Here is a 21,388-nt window from a genome sequence, read left to right on the forward strand (position 1 = left end):
ACAGATTAAGAGAATCTGCAGATAGAATATCAGACATAGAAGACAGGATTGCGGTGAAGGACCATGAAAACAGAGATTTCTTAAAAATAGTAAGGGACCCCAAGAAATCAATTCAACAGCTGCTAGATGAAGCAAAGAAGAATAACATAAGACTGATAGGAGTCCATGAAAAAACAGGAGAAAGTACAATTGACATAAAAAAACTGTTCACAGAAGTAATAGTAGAAAACTTCCCAGACAGAGGTGGGAAATTGGACATACAGATAAGTGAGGCATATAGAACTCCACCCAGCCAAGATGAAAAAAATCTACACCTAGACATATAATAGTCAAGATCTCAGAAACCCAATAGAAGAACAAAATTCTACAGGCAGTTAGAGAAAACAAACAAATCACCTATAAAGGAAAGCTCATCAGAATCACGGCAGACTTCTCAACCAAACCCTCAAATCAAGGAGAGCCTAGAGTAAAGTATTTCTAGCCCTAAAAGAAAATAATTTCCAACCTAGGCTGTTGTATCCTGCAAAATTATGTTTCAAAATCAATGGGGAAATTAGATACTTCATGACAAAGAACATCTGAGAAATTTCATGAACACCAAACCAGCACTCTAAACGATTCTAAGCAATATCCTAGAAAAAGGCAACGAAGGTCAGAACTCCATGAGGCTCAACAGAGGGGAGCCACCAAACAAGGTAAGAAACTAAAGGGAAAGGGGGAAAAAGAAATAAGAGCCAACAACAGTAAAATATCACGACAAGGATGACTCAATATCTATCAATTATAACTATCAATGTTAATGGCCTCAATTCAACCATCAAAAGAAGTAGACTGACAGAATGGATTAAGAAGCAAAACCCAGCAATATGCTGTATACAAGAAAAACACCTAACTCAAAAAGAAATTCATAGAATGAAAGTAAAAGGATGGAAAATGGCTCTCCATGTGACAGGAACCCAGAAAAAAGCAGGGGTAGCAATCTTATTTGCAGACAAAGTAGATTTCAAACCCAAACTAATTAAGAGAGACAAAGATAGTCACTACATCCTTGTGAAGGGAACAGTCCAAGAGGAAGAGATGACAATCCTAAATATATATGGACCAAATACAAATGCCCCCAACTATACAAAACAGATATTAGGGGACATGAAAAACCAAATAAGCACTAATACAATTGTAGTAGGGGATCTCAATACCCCACTATCACAAATAGACAGATCATCTAGACAAAAAATTAATAATGAAATTCTAGAACTGAACCAAGCTATTGAACAAATGGACTTAATAGATATTTACAGAGTGTTCCACCCCACAAAATCAGAATGCACATTCTTTTCAGCTGCATATGGGTCATTCTCCAAAAAAGACGACATGCTAGCTCACAGGACATGTCTAAGTCAATGTAAAAGAACTGAAGTTACCCCCTCTATATTATCAGAGGACAGTGCAATAAAATTGGAGATCAATAACATGAGAAACTGCAAAACTCCCACAAACACATGGAAATTGAATAACACCCTCCTGAACAACCAATGGGTCACAAAGGAAATTAAAGAAGAAAGTAGACAATTTCTACAAGTAAATGATAATGCCAGTACAACATGCAGGAATCTATGGGACACAATGAAAGCAGTTTTATGAGGGAAATTCATAGCAGTGAATGACCATATTAGGAAAACAGAGAGAACTCAGATAAATGCAGAACCTCAAACTCCTAGAAAAAGAAGAGAATAACAAACTCAAAGCCTGCACAAGAGAGGAATTATAAAGATCAGAGCAGAAATCAATGCAATGGAGACTAAGAGAATGATTAAAAAAAAATAATGAATCAAAGAGTTGGTTTTTTGAAAGAATAAATGAAATCGATAAACCTGTAGCCAACTTTATCAAAACAAGGAAAGAAAAGACTCAGATCCATGCAATTAAGAACGAAAAAGGGGAAGTCACAACAGAACCAGCAGAAATCCAGAGGATCATCAATACCTACTTTGAGAACCTGTACTCTAATAAAATGGAAAACACAGAAGAAATGGACAGATACCAATATACATATGAATTGCCAAAGTTAAATGAAGAAGATATAGAAATTCTAAACACCCCAATAACAATGAGTGAAATTGAAAATGTAATAAAATATTTACCAACAAAGAAAATCCCAGGTCCTGATGGCTTCACTGCTGAATTCTACAAGACATTTAAAGAAGAATAAATGCCATTACTCTTTAAACTCATCAAGGAAATTGAAAGGGAAGCAAGGCTTCCAAATTCATTCCTGGAAGCAAGTGTTACTGTGATTCCAAAACCAGGGAAAGACTCAACCCAAAAAGAGAGCTATAGGCCAATCTCCCTAATGAACATAGATGCCAAAATCCTCAACAAGATACTGGCAAACAGAATACAGAGTGTCATCAAGAAGATCATACACCCTGATGAAGTCAGATTTATCCCAGGGATGCAAGGATGCTTCAACATTCGTAAATCAATAAATGTAATACACTATATTAACAGAGTCAAGGACAAAAACCATATGATCATCTCAATAAAATCCAACACCCATTCATGATAAAAATGTTACAGAAAATTGGAATACAAGGTCTTTGTCTCAACCTGATTAAGTCTATCTATAAAAAACCAACAGCCAACATCGTACTAAATGGTCAAAAACTGAAAACTTTCCCACTAAAATCAGGAACAAAACAAGGATGCCCACTATCACCACTCCTGTTCAATATAGTTCTGGAAACATTAGCCACAGCAATTAGAAAAGAGAAAGAAATAAAAGAAATAAAGATAGGAAAGGAAGAAGTTAAACTGTCATTATTTGCTGATGATATGGTACTTTACATAGAAGACCCAAAAAACTCCACTAAAAGACTTCTAGACTTAATTGACTGATTCAGTAGAGTAGCTGGATATAAAGTCGACACTCAAAAAACAATAGCCTTCTTATACACAAATAGCAGACTGACTGAGAGAGAAATTAGGGAAATAATTCCTTTTACAATAGCATCCAAAAAAATGAAATATCTAGGAATCAATCTAACAAAGGAAGCCAAAGACCTCAACACTGAAAACTACAGCACCCTGAAAAAGGAGATCGAGGAGGATATAAGAAAATGGAAAGACAACCCTTGTTCCTGGGTAGGAAGAATCAATATAGTGAAAATGGCCATACTTCCAAAACTACTATATAGATTTAATGCAATGCCAATTGAAATTCCAACAATATACTTCACAGAACTAGAGAAAGCAATTCAAAAATTCATTTGGAACCAGAAGAGACCTAGAATAGCAAAAGCAATTCTGGGCAACAGAGACATGGCTGGGAGTATCACAATTCCCAACTTGAAGCTATACTACAAAGCTACTGTGATAAAAATAGCATGGTACTGGCAATGAAACAGACCCGAAGATCAGTGGAATAGATTAGAAGACACAGAAACAACTTCAGACATACTCAGCCACATCATCTTTGACAAAGGAGCCAACCACCCTCAATGGAGGAAAGATATCCTATTTAATAAATGGTGTTGGAAAAACTGGAATTCAACCTGCCAGAGATTAAAACTAGACCCATATCTATCACCATGCACTAAATTAAGATTGAAGTGGATTAAAGATCTAAATATTAAAACAGAAACACTAAACTTCCTGGAAGATAAGTTAGGTATAACTTGAAGATATTGGCATAGGAAAAGACTTTATGAACAAAACCTCAATAGCACAGGAACTAGCAGAAAGAATCAACAACTGGGATTTCATCTTATTAAAAAGCTTCTGCACTGCAAGAGAAACCACCAACAGAGCTAACAGACAACATACAATGGGGGAAAAAAAATTAGCAGCTGTAACTCAGACAAAGGGCTACTATCTAGAATATATAAAGAACTGAAAAAAACCAGACCCCTCAAATTCAAAGACCCAACTCAAAAATGGGCATCTGAAATGAACAGACATTTCTCAGACAAAAAAGTACAAGCAGCAAATAAACATATGAAAAAATGTTCAACATCACTGGTCATTCAAGAGATGCAAATGAAAACAAAACTGAGATTCCACCTCACCCCAGAAAGAGCGGCTGCTATCAAGAACTCAACCAATAACAAATGCTGGCGGGGGTGTGGAGAGAAAGGAACCCTTTTCCATTGTTGGTGGGAGTGCAGACTGGTGCAACCATTATGGAAATCAGTATGGAGATACCTCAAAGAATTACGGCTGGAGGTCCCATTGGACCCAGCTATTCCCTTGCTGGGTATTTTCCCAAAAGAATTAAAAGAATCATACCACAGAGATATATGTGTACCCATGTTTATTGTGGCACAGTTTGTAACAGATAAACCTTGGAAATAGCCCAAGTGCCCATCAACTGGAAACTGGATAAAGAAGATATGTTTTTTTTATAAAATGGAGTACTACTCAGCCATAAAGAATGAGAAACTAGAGTCATTTATAGCTAAATGCATGCATATTGAGGCCATACTCTTAAGTGAAATAAATAAGACACACATGTGTAAATACTGAATAGTTTCTCTAGTGTGAGAAACTGAGAGTGTAAATAAGGATTAAAAGGATTAATAACTAATAATTGATACTTTGAAATAGGAAAAGGTCCAAAGGGGTAGTGGTGGTGGGAGGAGATGGGGAAAAGAAAGAATGGAAAGAAAAAATTATGATAAAAGAAAAAAAATGGAAATGAAGTATGTAAATAGGGTAGGGTGGAGGGGTGAAGGGTGCACAGGTAATGGGGAAAAAATAAGAACCAAGATACATCATGAACAGGTACAAGAACCCAATGATAAATGTAAACATACTGTATACCTAAAATGTACCAATAAAAGAATTTAAGCAAAAAAAAAAGATTGGAAAGAAAGGCCTCTGGCCTCTTTCCCCTCTGCTGTGACCCCTGTCACCTCAGGTGTGGAGATTGAAGCAACATGTGATCCAGGTGACAGCAGAAGCCTTAGTAGAATCCCTGTTGTCTCCACATTCGAAACACAGTGAATCTTACATTTACTGACAAGTCCCAGCAAGTTATAAAGACTGTGTCCTTGAGTTTCATGAAATACTAAATTTATAAAATTGTACATGCAATGATTATAATTTCCAGGTATAGAGTAGGAAGTTAAGGTATCCCTAGAGGGCTAAGAACATGATTAATAAAATTCATCCCCTTTGTAAGAGACAGATTTTCTTTAGGATCAAATCTCTAACATTAATTAATTACAGCTTAATAAGTGGTGTTAACATAGCTAAAAATTAAGGGAAAGAATGGATTAATAGGAGGAAAGTGGCCCACTTAACAAAGGAGGCAAATGAAACTGTCAGTCTCTAACCTCAATCAGAGAATAAGAAATCTGAAACTTCAAACCTCTTTAGAGTGGTTATTTCTCCCAAAGCTTTCCCAAGGTCATGGTTTTTCCAAGGTATAGGTGAGTTACTTCCCAACCCAATCATTCCACTTCCCCCATTGATTATACCATACTAAGGATAGTCTGATTATTAATTTCCCCTCTCTGGGACTTACACTTAAGCACTGTATCGCTAAATTTAGATAGATTATCTTCAGATATAAATTTTTAAATTTGACCAAATGCATTCCACTAACTCTACACCTTTATTGAAGTGGTGGCTGGAGTCACTCTGGCTAATGAAATCAAGTAGTATAAGACATTGTCCTTTACCTCCCAAAGCAATGTCTGGAGCTGGTGCCTCACAAAGTGGAACTACATCCCTTCCGTCACCCTTAACATCAACTCCACAGAAGCTCATCATGCTTTGTTTTTTGTGTTTCCAGGGTTATATACATATATAATTAAAACATGGAATGCAAAACATGGCAAAGTATGTATTTTATTACACCTGAAGTTAGAATCTTTTTTAATATTAATCTGTTAGTTGTTTATAGCTTATGTCTTCTGAGTTGTATGAATATTAATGAATAACTTTTCTATTTTCTTTTTTTTTATGTGCCCCCAAACAAACAAAAAATATCTGATATCTAGTTAACTGATTCAAGGGTTTCTTAATTTCTTGTGCAACAGAAATTAAATTGGCTCATGTTTAAATTAGCAAATCCTTAATTCTGCAATTGGATCATTTCCTCAGTGTGCATATGGATTCTTTGAATAATTTTAAGGCTGGCAAAACACATTAAGGAAATGTTCAAGGAAGATGTTCCTCAAAGAAGATATTCAACCAAGAAACGTCCACAAAAGTACAAGAGTTTTATTTTCCTTTAGAGGGAACCATCACCTGAAATTACAAAAGTCATTGTACAATACAAGCATGTCTTGCTCTCTAGCACACAGGATGTATGTTATTTAATTTATCCATCTTAAAAGACATTCACCATTCTTTTCCACTAGTTCACCAAAGAAGTGATTTAATGGCATATAGGATTTAATAATATATTTCAAACACTTCTTTAAAGAAAAACTTTTAACTTCATTCTATAGAAAACCAAGAAGCATTTGAAATCTTAAACGTGTTTCATCTTCTGACATTCAGAACTCTATCTCTTTTTAAAATAATCCGTAGGCTGCAAGTTTCTTTTCATTTTCTCATAATTAACCTAATTTTGCTTTTAGAAGGCCCATTGACTCCCACTGTGAAATATTGTTAACTGTTAGGTGAGGCAGGCACTTTTAGAGAGGAGTTCCTACACTTACTGAAGAAAGGCTGCTGCCCTTTCAGAGACTATTAACATGCCCTCAATGTTGTTTTCCTTTTTTGTTTCAACTAAGGCTCACTGGAGAAACTTAAAACAATCAGCCAACATTAAATCATTTTGACTCTTTTTTGATGACTAGGAAAAAACTTTGCTCATTGCAACACAAATCCTCCAGGCAGAAGTGTTTGGCTCCGCCATTTGTTTTTGAACACATGATTATGACCTCGAACTGCACATGCGCCGGAATGTGCCCGCCTCTACCAGTGATGAAGTTCCCTGGATAAACACGTATCCGTTTCCCCCAATGAAAGCTCCTTGCTTTATTTGGGAAGAACACTGCTTTGCAAAAGAATTCCAGTCCTCTCCTTACCTGCTGCAAGTAATAAACCTTTATCTTCTGCTTGTGCTTATTGGCCTTGCGCTCAGCAAGGGCCAAACGCACTGTATTGAGTCATAATATTGTTTTTTGCCCTGGAAAGAAAGAACTGTTAATATGTGGTTACTTTAAAATGTTTGTAAGGATGTTTGAAGATGTGTATTAGAACCAGTATTGAACCAGACTGAGACTATATTTTACATGAGGCAGAATAGTTTTGTTATTATTTCTTACACAGAAAATTTTTTTTCAAAAATCATGTAAGCCACCCCAGTGTATCTCTTTTATGCCAAGTAGAAATCAACAGCAGGAGATTTCTGATGAAGACCTAGAGCTGAAACAATATTTTTATTTCTGATCCTTGCAGATTCTAAACAAAACTGCTGCCCAATATCTTTATACAAAATTTTCTTCAATAAATCTTAAATTTATCCAAAGATTTCGAATATCAGTAAATTACATATAACTTTTTGTAAATATTGCTTTAATATTTCATATCTATTTTAAAAATGGATCAGTGTCCCCTTTTGCTCTTACCCCACAACAATGAACTTAAGAGATAGCTCTTAGTTATTCTAATAATCACATTACCAATCATAGGAAAAGACACATTACAGAAATATTTCCAATTAATATTGAGCTGATAAGTTTCTTTACCAAATATACTTCATTCCTAGAAACACTTTGTGTGTGAATGACACAGAAATCACACTAATTCATCAGAAAATTCTACTAAAGTTTTCTGCAAATTCTAGACACAAAACTTACTGATCTTGAATGACACTTTAAAAATCAGTGCAAGTAGAGAGACTCTATAATTGACTTTTGTCAACTACAAATATATTTAAGTTCATTATTGTTTTCCTCTTAGGCACTCCTTGACTCTTGTGTCTTTTTTCTTTTGTTTTCATTGCTGTTTCCTCTGTCCCTACTACCTATCCTTGAAAAAAACGTTTACAGACCTAGAGGTGGAGAAAGTTTATTTCCTGCACAATTAATGAGGACTAGACAATAGTTATACTAAAGATACAAGAGTATCATAGTGTCTGAAGTTCTATCTCAAACTTCCTTTTAGCAGAACACAATAGTACTTAGGTGTTTTCTTTACTTCATTCAATTCTTTTCTTAAAACCTTTGAAATAAATTTGCAGCATCTGCTCTTTGAAGCAGTAAAACAGTTGCTAAGTTTTACTCCAAAATGTTGCCTACACATAATAAGTTATGTCTATGTTAAGTCTCAAATAACGGGTTTTTAAATGAAGAATAAAATACAAATGAACAGACAACACACAAGTCATACACATCCTTGTACCACCAGTGAATAGAAAGTAACTGATCCTCCAGGGAACTAATTCACCCTATGTATGTGGTGTCACAGCTTTCCTATCCCTGACATCTCTGCTGCTTAGTTAAGAAAGTTATTCTCAAATGCTATAGTTTCGTGGGCGGTGAGCAAAATTAGTAAGCTTCAACTGTTCCACTGTCTGAAAACAGATGACAGCAACAGGACATCCAGGTTGGACCCCTTGAGCCATGAAACTCAAAAGTGACTGTGTCAATTGGGTTTAGAAAAAGAGGCAGAAGTCTGTATCTGTCAAATAGCAAGTGTCCTTATAAATTTGGTGCCTTTCTTTATGGAGAAAAGAGTTTACATTTTATACATCTCTGCTAGTAACAGATTCTCCTCTTGCATCTACTATCACAAGAGCTGCATTGGCTACACTGGTTCAGTTTTTTTATTTTGTCAAATCAATTCTCCTCTTACCTCGACTTCCTTGTTCTTCTCTTTGTTTCTGCCCATTGAACTTCTCCCATTGCTGGCAGTCTCCCGGGCTGGGATTACGGAAATCTGGTGGAGGGGCATATTGGCACAGCTGCAGGTTGCCAATCCCTGATTGGATGCCTGATCTCTTCACTCACCCCGAGTAGCCCACCTGCACAATTGTTCATATCCTTGCTTTGCCAAGCTCAGGTCTAAATAAAAAGGGGAAAAATAGTGTTTGAGACACTGTACAACAGAAGCCAGGGTCTTCTGGCCAAAATGTCAAGCACCTTGAAAGGGGAGTTTAAAAGAAAATGCAAGAGCAAATAATCCAGGGAGTATTGCATTCTCAAAAGGACGATTTACTGCTAGTCATAACTGTACTGCTTTGTCACTGGAGCACTTCCTCTCCCCTAAGAGCATTGTGGGAGACAATGCAATTTCTATGGTACCTAATAACTGTCATGGAAACCAAGGAAACCTAGGTCTCACAGGTCCTTATTAGCAACTGCTTCCTTTAATGGTACAGACTCCCACATTTGCAGCGGCTGCCACTTCTCCCTTTGTTTCTCCCCTGATTCCCCAGGAGACCACTAAGCACCCAGAGACACTACATCCTGCTGACAAGGTAAATAACCCGAAGTCTGAAAAGCTTAGTGTCCTATTTGGAGCCAAATCTCTTCCTTGAAAAGCTAGGCTAGCTGACTGTGTCCTTCATGCCTCTACACTAATCTGCTTAGGTCAAAGGATCCGCCTTGAAGTGGGAACATCAAATGCAGAGCTGGGGAGCTGAGTGACTGCAAGTGTCTGTGGGCTGGTTGTAAGGAGAGATGATTGCGCTCTGCATCTCCCTTACTAAGACGTCAGCAACAGGAATCAGAAGATACCGGTCACTCTGAAGCAGAGATCTCCACTAAGTCTTCACTGTCCTCTCAATAGAGTTATACACTTCTGACAAAATAAACAGTGAGTCAGAATTTCTGCCCTTTAAATTAAAAAAACAATCTTCCAGGAAAGTGAATTCTTCAAATACATTACCTAGAATTCTAAAATACATTACCTTTCCCCTGTGATTTTTTTTCCCTCTTTGTTAGAGTATAAGGCATTTTTTCTTTAAAATAACAGAATTTCTTTTTCTTATTTTGGTACATTCATTTTATATTTTTCTGGGTATTATGGAAAAATCTAATCTCTCAGTGTCTTTTGTGTTTGTTTACCCCAAAAGAAGCAAAATTCAGAAAATTGCTTGGTTTTTAAAAATATATTCTCAAGCACTGTTTTATGAGTTAGATTTTGTCCCTAACCAAAGAAGGATATCTTCAAACTAGTCTCCAATCGCAATTCATCTCTAACTCAATAATGCCACTTCCAAAAAGCTGTTACAATTTGTTCAAATTCAGGATAGAGAAAAAATGTTGAAAGGATAGTAACTCTCATTGACAATGAGGTAAAAAAAATAGTCAATGTAAAGATGGCCAAAATATGATGATTAATTTAAACATTTGCATTCAATTAAATACTTCAATGTTTTTTCAAGTGTTGTCCCATTATGTGCTACTTTTAAATTAGTCATCCTGGCATGGTCCTCATCCCTACCATCCACTGAGCTCATCTGGGAAGATTTAATAATATATAGATGTCTTAGGACATACTGGTAAAGATTCAGATTCAGTAGGGCTGTGATGGGAGTCTGGAGTGGACAGTTTTTTAAACATTTTGCACAAACTAATTTTGAGAATCACTACAGCCTATCATTAATATAACATTAGCACAAAATAAGCTAATTAAAGTTTGTATAGCAACAAATGTCCTGCTTTAGAGTAGAAAAAATAAATTATTCAGGCAGCCCTTGACTTGGCTTTTGATCATCATCTGTCTTACCTTACAAAGTATATTTGTGACATACAGAAGTTTGAAGGAAGGTACTAAATAGTCATGGTCTACCGTGTGCAAAGTAAGACTAACAATGCTTAAACACTGCTGTACTAAGGAATACATCTGTGATGTGTAAGTGTTAAGGGGATTTTCTTACTTTAAAAATAATTATTAATACCTTTATCTAGAAGAACTGTTTTCATTAAGAGAAGGTTGGAAATTGAAGTCTATAAATCTAATAGTCATGATCAATACTAAAATTTAAATTACAAATCTCTTTAGAAAAGTAATACTGTCAGCGTTTACATCCATAAAAATTTCCATTAAAAGCCAGTGTTTTCTAGATTAAATTAGACTTTGGTACTTTTGCCTAAGATATTAATTAAAGTTACAGTAAAGAAAATTTTTAGCTTGAATTAACTAAATGGCTGTCTTAATCCTGTACCTCATTATGCATGTGAGGTTATCCTTTGTTTGCAATGAGATTTTTCAAAAATAAGAATTAAATTTTAAGTTAATTTGATTTATATGGTTGGGCTATTTCAATTAGCTTTCTCTGATCCCAAAATATAGACTATAAATTGAATTTCAGAAAAGGATATTTGTTTCTTAAAGTATTTATGCACTAAACAAGAGGAAGTTTGTTATGTTTTAAAGTAATGTATTAGAAATAATAAAAACTAATAACTGGGGTGTTTAATAAACATTTGTGTAACTTTGTATTAGCTAATTGAGCTGCTAAGATTTTCAAATCATATCAATGGGGAAAGCATCCTTTTAATACCATGTGTTTGAATACGTGGCTGCCTTGGAACAGGGGAAAACACATTAGCTAATGTCACTGATGTGCTTTCCTCTAATACCTTTCCTCAAGCAGCTCCAAAAGTGCTCTGCCAACCCGAAGCAGGAAGTCTCTGGGGTGGCTCCTTATGTGACATCCAAAGCTAAGAAGACCGTGGGGGCACGCATTTCTCCTGGGGGACCACAGGCCATCTTGTGCAGTAATTAAGCTATGAGGAATAAGCAAGGAGCAAATGCGTTCAGCAACCAAGCACCAACAGGTGCTGGTCCTGCTACCCTAGGTTGGTGGTTCAGCTAACTTACACTGCATACACAAGCACTATGCCTGATCCTGGCTTCTAAACCTTATTTTTGTGGAAACCACGGACTATAGTTATTACTGAAACCATCCCAGGATATTCATCCTCTAGCTAGGTACTATTCCCTATATATGTCTGATTATTTGTTTTACCTCTACATCCTCACTTCCAACCCTCTCATTCTGGGAACAGCACTTCAATGCCTGCCCCTGGCTTCTGAATTTGTCATTTATGGTTCATAACTCTAACACTAAGAACCCAGTTTTTTCTAAAACCTTCTGATTTGATGCTTTTCCTTTCCCTTAGTAGCTTGAGATTTAAAAAGAAAACAAGAAGAGATTAGGAAGTACAAAGGAGCAAAATGCAGTATGTGTTTGTACCAATACCCCATGATGAATGGATTCATTATGTATCTCAAAGATATACTGATAAAAATTTTAAATACAAATAAAAAGCAAATTATGCATCTGATCCTCTATCATAAGATACACCTTAATCTTGGTCATCTTCAAGGGGGAAAATTGGTCTCTAAGAAGTTATTTTGTAATTAAGCAAGAAAGGAACTACAGTTTTAGACAAAGTAAATTAGTAAACATTTGCTAATGCACTCAATGGACAGACTGATAATTTGGTTCAATCAACAATTATTAAGCATCTCCAGTGTTTTCTGAACTATGGTGGGGTGAAGGGACAGGAGGTAATTGTGAAATTTTGTAGTACCATCTCTGTAATCAAGGAGATTACTCTGTCATTAGAGGTAAGACTTACAAAGTTAAGTCAGTTTGAAAATAGCATAGCATATCACAATGAATTTTTGAGAGATAATGCAGAATACTACATGTAAATGTCAAAGAAAGCTTGTACACCAGTAAATCACAACAGGCCTTTAAGACAGTTTTAAGGAGGAATTGGGGCCTGGGCTGGGCTTGGTAGAGACAAGATGACTAAGTCATCCCAAGGCACAGACATTAGCAAGAGATTGGCATGTGAGAGGTAGGGACACATTTCAAACAACATATAAAATGTGTTTAAGATTGTCAGGTGGTTTAGGCCATATATGGTCATTATGACATGACACTGATGGACATTTGGGAGAAGAAATGGAAGAAAGTTGGCCAGGATGGTAAAAAAAAAAATTGCAGAGCAACTGTCAAAATTATAACTGCATAAATACAAGGAAGAAAAATAATACAGTTAAGAATTTTAAGTAATCTGAAAATAGAAACAAGACACTAGGATGGGGAAAGGATACTTCAAACAAATCCATGGTTAAAAAGAGCAAAACTGGATTGAGTGGATTTTCAGTGTTACCACACAGGACATCTGACGCTGCTGTCAGAGGATACAGGGAAGAATACTGGGGAAGCTATACTGCATGAAGACTTTATGGCATCTGATAAAGGAAAAGAAGAAAGCAGCTGGAATTTAAAGGTTACTTTAGGGCAAGCATTGAAGGATATATTTATATGGAAGTCAGGAAACAACCCAAGCCAGCCTAACAATTTTAACGGGAACAATGAGAGGGAAAGGTGATGAAAATTTCTGGTCTACACTTGGGAGAAGAGGGGAGAGGAAAGAGGGAGGGGAAGTAAAAATAGGTTAGGATGTGATATATACATGTAGTGACTCCCCACAATGAATGGAATTACTATGTACTGCAAACACATATTAATAAAACATTTTTTAAAGAAATCTACAAAGTAATAGAGTACTATAAAATGCTACTTATCCTAGATTTTGTCTGATTTTTGGAATCCAATTGTACTTATATTTTGTGTGTCCCAGCAGCTTCTGTAATTAGAAGTGCATCCTTTGAATGTGAATATTTTCTCTCTGAAGAATTTTCAGATGCAACTGGTTGATCAGTCTTCAACACTGAAGGCAGGATGGTGGAACAGATGAACTCTCAAGATCCCTGCTTCTATTCTCTAGAAAATTCTGGTACTAATTTTGGCCTTATCTATTTTCTGAGGTTGGAGCAGATTACAATATGGCCAAGCAATTCATTTTAACCTTCTGAGTAATCAACAGAACTCTTCACAGTCACATAAAATATGTTATAATTATAGCATGCATTAAAATAGTTGTACTATTTGTATTCTTTATACTATGTTCACAGAAAAGAATATCATTTGAAGCAGAATCTCTCTACTAACTTCATGGGACTAATATTTCTTCCTTGTAATTTGTTTAGAGAATAAAATAATTCATTGAATTCTCAAAAATGGCATATTGGAAATATTATCTAATATTAATTAGATATTAATAATTAGCTTTGTGGAAATATTTAAGAATTAAATGAACCAAATTTATGCTTTATTTAGCTTCCTTGACAAGATGAATGGAATTAATGTCTTGTTTAAAGACAAGACTTTGACAAATAGTTAAATTCAGTCTCGCTCTCCAAGCACAAAAAGGGCTGTTTTGTTAAGTCTCTCCATAGCTTCACAAAAAATGGTGTTATTTTATTTACTGATATTGTTCTAGCTGAACAAAGAGAACATAGAAAAGAAGACTTTCTGAGAACAAATTTCTGTTTGTTGACAAATCTCCAAAAATGAGAAGCTGTCCTGCATAAGTACCTGAATAGATATTCTTTCTTTTCCCTTATAGAAATTTCTCTTGCTAGTCTTTGTTCAGTTTAAGTGGAAAATTGAATAACAGAATCTTATATTTGGAAGGCAGATTAGAAAATACTCTTATTGTACAGACTAAATCATTGACTAAATCTATGGAGACAGTGTTTTGACATAAGTGAAGACAAATAGTCAACAGAAATGATACAGAACAACCTCTTGATAGAAAGACTCCTATTTTTTAACCAACCTAATGAGTATAAACCTTATATGTCATTTTTTAAATTAAATTCTTTTATTGGTACATTTTAGGTACACAACACAATTACATTTCTCATTGGGAATTGTACCTTTACATAATGCATCTTGGTTCTTATTTTTCCCCATTCCTAGCCTTCCCTTCACCCCCTCTACCCTTCCCTATTTACCAAGACTTTATTTCCATTTTTTCCATTTCTCATGATTTTTCCTTTCCCTTCTTTCCTTTCCCCTGCCCCTCCCACTACCCCTACCCCTTTGGACCTTTTCTTCCTGTTTTGCATTAAGGATTATTCATTCTAATCATTGGTACTTTTTAGGTATACAATATAATGACATTCATCATTGGAAATTTGCACCTTTACATAGTCTCTCTTGGTTCTTATTTTTCACCCTTTCCCAGCCCTCCCAACCCCTCCATTCCTCCCTATTTACAAAGATTTTGTTCCTAGTTTTCCATTTTCTCATATTAATCCCATTCCCTTCTATCCTTTCCCCTAGCCCTCCCACTTCCTTCCCCTTTGCCCCTTTTCTTCCTATTTCACATTACCTATTATACATTTTAGTCCTTATTTACACTTTCAGTTTCTCACACCAGAGAAACTATTTGGTATTTATACATGTGTGTCCTATTTATTTCACTTAAGAGTATCGCCTCAATATGGATCCACTTAGCTATAAATGTCTCTAATTTCTCATTTTTTATGGCTGAGTAGTACTCCATTTTATTAAAAAACCACATTTTCTTTATCCAGTCTCCAGTTGATGGGCATTTAGGCTGTTTCCTTATATGTCTTTTAAGTAAAAACCAACCATGTGATAAATATATTCATTTAAACAATTTATTTATTTACTTCTGCTAGAAAATGTTCTGGGGAGGAATATATTTTATGCCATAATCATGAATTACATGTATGTCCTCTTTGGAAGCTGCATTTTACTTAGCTTTTAAAAAATATTTGAAATATCCAAATTTTATTATTCAAGACACAGTTACTAAGTTTGAGGACCATCTAGCTTTTTAAAAATTTTGTTTTCTACTCTTTTGGCCCACTGATTATGCAAAATGCCAGCTTAAAATGTTTTCTGTTTTTACTTTCAGAATAAGTGATATTTATAATAACTTTTTTACTCTACAAAGTGTGATAAAAAATACAGTGAATGTTTAAATTTTTAAAATATCATTACAGTAAAGGACACATTGCCATTAATCTCCTCCTTATACCATCATTCTTGGCACTTTCTGAAGCAGTTCTGAAATTCCTCTTTCATAAGTATCTTTAGTTGTGCTTTCATGGTTGCTTCAATGTCCTGAATTGATTCAAAACATTTACCTTTCACAGTCAATTTGACTTTAGGGAAAAGACAAGAATCACCTGGTGCGAGATCTGCTGCATAAGGTCCATGAGGACACACTGTAATATTTTTATGGGCCTGAAGGAGGATTCACTGCCTTTTTGATCAACCCTCAAAGACATTCACAAAAGACTTCCAGAACTGCTTCAGAAAGTGGAAGAGTGATGGGATAAGTGTATTATTGAAAGCAAAGGGGAGTATTTTGAGGGAAATTAATGCCAATTTATCTTTTAGTGTAATCATTTTTTAATTTAAACATTTCATCATATACTTTCATCACCTCTTCTAAATGGTATTATGGGAAGTGCTTTAAGAAATGATACATCAAAATTCAGAAAGTCAATCTGTTTATTTTTCTTATAATATCTGACAGATTTCAATGACAGAATTATAACCATACAATTACAGTTGTATTTTCTACCGATGAATCAACTGTTAAGGTCTAAAGTTTCAAAACCATTAGCAGACTCAGGAAATTTGATTAAAATAATTACTCAAGAAACCATGTATAGACATAGCCAAAATGAAGATATAATTGACTATAAGAATACTGCTTTTCATAACTTTTTAGAGATCCACATTTCTAGATTTCTTAGCCAAACCTATACAAATTAAAAATAACATTAATATTTCCCACCAATTATTATAGAGATTACCTCCAATTCAGACTGGTCAGATGCACATACATGTATCTATTTTATTTAATACAGAACTTTTCTCAGCCAAATGTAAAAGTTATCAGACTGCTTTAAAAATAGGAAATAGAATTCTAAAAATGACATCATTTGATATGACCAACTCGTAACTAATTTGCCACTTTTTAAAAATGGAAGTTATATTTACTTACTTTACTAAATACATTAAAAAAGGATTTTGGAAGATGGAAAATAAACAGCATTTATTAATAAGTGACCCCTAATTTTCCAGTTTTTGTAGGTTAAGTATTAGTATTTTTATTCTGTCTTAACTAGAATCTGAGAAAGAAAAAAGCATATCTCCAAGTTGAAAGTAAAAATCATTTAAACAGTTCAATAACTTCTGAGGTAGACTTTAATTTAGGGATCTAGTACATTAGATTTTATGTTTATTTTTTGCACAAAAAAATCATCCCTTATGTAAAGATTATAACTTTGTGAGACAATATATTTTAATAAAGTAGGGATCAATATGAGTATGTTGCTGTTGATGACTTACTATAAAGAAGAGGAAAAAAACTAAAGAACAAAATACAGAGGGCAATTGATGTTTGCTCTTATCACAGAAGAACATTTACATCATCAGCCTATGACAACAAATGTAGAGAATGTATTTGTCTAATTATTGACTGCATTGCTTATCAATTACATATTCCTTATCTACAACTTAAAGTGGCTTGCTTAAATTCAAACACATACACACAGATTATACATGTAAAATGTCTAAAAGGAGGCAGAAGTAACAAAAGTGATTCTAAATATAGTTAACTTTGAAGTATGAAAGAATATTTTACTACATTAAAACATTTTATAAAGACATTCAATAAAATGATGATACAATGTAAAATGAATTATTAAACACAACAAAATACTTGAAAGTGGGCTACTGGGCATTTAAAATCATTATTTCAAGTACATTCCAAAAAGAATAAATTAAAAGATTTATCAGGGCCAGGGATTTAGCTCAGTGGTTCCGGTGCCTGCCTCACAAGCACAAGGTCCTGAGTTTGATCCCTAATACCGGAAAAAAAAAGATTTATCAGATTTTTATTATATTATTTTATAATATGCTTTATAACCATGATTATGCCTCCAAAATTTAATGTATGTATTAGGTCATTATGATAATCACACAATATTTCCCTTATTTTGAACAATAGTAAGAACCATATAGATCTTTTAATTCTGTAAGGCAGTGAGGTATTTTCATTTTTTATATAAATAGCAATAATTAATAACAAAGGAGTACTATGTTAATACTTTGATTAAATAAATGAGATAATGGCTACAAAGCTAATTAACATATGCATTACCTTACGTAATTTTTCCCCAGGAAGAACACTCATTGTTATAAATATAGTCACCATACTTTAAAATATTTCTCCTGAATTTATTTCTCCCAACTAAACTCCCTTCTTTGACTACCATTTCTCCAACATCCTCGTACCCCCCCAGAACCACCATTGTACTCTACTGTGAGATTAACTTTTTCAGATTTCACATGTGAGTGAGAGCATGTAGTCTTTGTCTTTCTGCACCTTCCTTATTTCACTTAATGTCTTGCAGGTTTATCTATGTTGTCACAAATGACAAAACTCCCTTCTTTTTTAAAAATCTAGATAAGATTTCATTGTGTATAAATGCCACATTTTCTTTATCCACTCATCCATTCATGGACATTTATGTTGATTTTATTTCTTGCTTATTGTAATACTGCAGTGAACACAGAAGGGCAGGTAACTCTTCAACACACTGGTTTTCTTTTCTTTTCTTTTTTTGGTATCGGGGATTGAACTCAGAGCCTTGCACTTGTGAGGCAGGTGGTGGCACCGCTGAGCTAAATCCCTGGCCCAATGGTTTCATTTTCTTGTATTGATTTCATTTTATTTGAGTTACTGGATCATCAATAGTTCTAGTTTTAATTTTTGTGAGGAACATTCCTATATTTTCCATAGTGGCTGTACAAATTTACATTTCTACTTTGTTTACCATTATTCTCTTTTTTCTTCATCCTCTCCAACACTTAATTTTCCACAATGTATAATTATTTTTAAATGACATATTGTATATGATAAATATATATTATTTATTAATTTAAGAACATAGAAAAATGAGATGATGCATATAAACATCTTTGCACATGGCCTGTATAAAACTAATAGCTATAAAAAAACCTAATAGCTATGAATATTTTATAAAATTTTATATAATTTTAAATTCTTCATTGAAGAAAAACTACCTAATAAGATGCATGTAATTATACGGAGGATATCCTCATTATGATGAAGCAATAAAAATTAAAATTTCTGTTTAGAATTTATATTTGCCTTGTGATATTTCTTCATTAATAAAAGAGACTGCTGTTACCAAGGATCATTTTACTTAAAATAGTGACAATTAGAAAATGAATAAGGCATGAAAACAGTGATGAACATTTAGGCCATATTAAAATTATTTTACAAAGCTTTTCACTTCAAAATAGGGAGCTTAATTCATCTGCAATCATACCATCCAATATTATATTTTGCCTTTTAAGAAGATAGCTAATATAAAATTTTTCCTTTAATCACTTTCAAGTAAAATCAGCTATTTTCTGTGAGAAAAAAATAGTCATGCAGGGTTTTTAGGTAGCAGATAGAGACAAAGGATGAGAGAGGGAATAAGGAAGAATATCAATGAAAGTCTCATATATAAAATAGTGCAATACATGATATATACACAAAATGGTACCCTGGTGAATGGTGATCTATTAAATATGAATATTTAAATACTGTAAGCCCCTATAAAAGAGATACCACCAACATACCAAAGATAATCGTAAAATTTAATTTTAAAAATACTAATGCAAAATAAGGCAGAGATAAGAGGGAATGAAGACTAAAACAACCAGGGCAAAGAAAGTATAGCACTATGACATATTTTAACCCAAATATTGCTACTCACATTAAATTTAAATAGTCTAAGCATTTCCCATTGGCCACCTTAATTCTATCATTTTTCATTTCCTTTGGATGAAACCATTTTGAGGATGCCATTTGTTTCAGGTGATGGCCCTGACTAATGCAACAACTGGTATCATAAGTGGAATTTTTTGATTAGTTTGCTTTAATATTTGTGATCAGATGGATGACCTTATTGATAAAGGATACTGTCCTCTGATGATGTGGCATCACAATTTCCAATTTTGCACTAGAATGATGTGAATTTAATTTGTGATTAAGAAAAAAACATTGAGTAATCAATTATCTTTGGCATTTAGTGGCTATGGCAAAAAATGGGGGGTACAAAGGTTATAGAATGACTATATACTTCTGACTATTCTGGAGAGTTTCCATAGGATAAATATTTGCTTAAAATATGGAATGTTCAACTCAAGGCACAGGTGAAGATCATACATTTTTACTGAGAGTCTCACTCACTTATTTGAGGTAGCATAGAACAAACATGGCTGCAGATCAAATCTAAGGCCTAATTGTGAAGATTTCAGAGTGTTTCGTGTTTGTTTGTTTGTTTGTTTTTGAGGCAGGATCTTGCTATGGAGTTCCAGCTGGTCTTGAACTCACTATGCAGTATAGATTGGCCTCCCACTCATGGCGATCCTTCTGCCTCAGCCTCCTCCCAAATGCTGGGATTATCGGCATCCACCACTGTGTCCAGCTGTTGCAGTTTGTCATGTTATAGCTGTGCAATTTGGCAAAGAACTAAGGACAGAGAACTTTTCAGGAAGGAGTAGGACATGAGATTAACACAGAGACAGCTGAAAATGTGAATCCAAAAGTCCTACTAAATTCAATGTCAATGAAAGCAACTGCTCGTTTTCGTCTCGGGGAACCAACCTTCTTCATAAAGAAATGTGTCAATTATTTCACTTTAGGTGATCATGGTCAAAATAGTATGCTGTCTTTTCTAGGGATCTACCTTTACCATCCAGAATTAGATCTGAGTGTTAACAACAGAGAAAAATGCAAAGTTCCCTTACAAAATGAGAAACCATGATCAATGAGGTCTTCACAGGCCTTTGCCAATTTTATTTGGTAAGAACTGTGGAAAAGTGTTGGGAAATGGTGTAAGGATGCTATACTATAGAAGAGGAGTTAAGAGATTGGATTCGATAAAAGCTACCAGTATAGGAAAGCTCACCTAGAATTCCCAATAAAACATGAGATAAAGCACCCATGTATGGAAGATGGAAGGAATAAATCTGAATCAAGGCACTGTTGGGTTTTCCCAGCCCCTCAATCTTGTCCTAGACCTAAGCCAGTTTACATATCTGCAACACATTAATTGATAAGTCTGTTATTTTTAAAAACTGTGAGATAGCAAGAATCACACACAGTAAATCTTCCCCCATCTTCTCTAGAGGGAGTTTTGGCCACTTATTAGGGTGAGTGACCTCTGGAAAAAGACTGAAATGCCTTGACCTTCTGTAAAGTCTATGACTCTGATAGCTCATGATTGAATTCACGCATTGCCTTGCAAAGATTTTATATATATGGTTACTGTAGCTCCGATTTTGTATTTCTTCAGTGATGGGAATGTAAAGGGAAAGGCAGAAATAGAAGCCCAGAGGCAAAGAGTGGGAGTGGAGGGGTGTTTCCTCCTGTTCACTTGCTGTCCTTATTTTATTTTGTGCCCTGAGAGGCTGACTCATATGAACTTTATAGCCTAGGCCCCTTCACCTTCTTCAGCAGATGGTTGAGGCTAGTGGTTAGTGATAGAT

At 34.7% G+C, this 21,388-nt stretch overlaps 1 protein-coding gene across 21 annotated transcripts in view; it reads right to left on the reverse strand.

Moving 5' to 3' along the window:
• The window catches only part of Marchf1 (membrane associated ring-CH-type finger 1), a 1,027,787-nt gene that overhangs the window by 429,176 nt on the left and 577,223 nt on the right, over positions 1 to 21,388 (reverse strand). For 17 of the 21 annotated variants that reach the window (XM_087216905.1, XM_087216904.1, XM_087216913.1 and 14 more), the window contains one exon: positions 8,812 to 9,020. The exons of the other annotated variants lie outside the window; for them this stretch is intronic. Coding sequence is in view for 8 of the 17 variants with exons in the window: in XM_087216913.1 (XP_087073039.1) it covers positions 8,812 to 8,910 (99 nt within the window). In the remaining 9 variants the exon portion in view is untranslated. The remainder of the gene's footprint in view (positions 1 to 8,811; positions 9,021 to 21,388) is intronic. 21 annotated transcript variants of the gene reach the window in all.

This window comes from Heterocephalus glaber, unplaced genomic scaffold (assembly GCF_053883595.1).
Source record: "Heterocephalus glaber isolate CG9 unplaced genomic scaffold, H.glaber_assembly_v1.0 deba00001460, whole genome shotgun sequence".
In the NCBI taxonomy this organism is placed as follows: Eukaryota; Metazoa; Chordata; class Mammalia; order Rodentia; family Bathyergidae; genus Heterocephalus; species Heterocephalus glaber.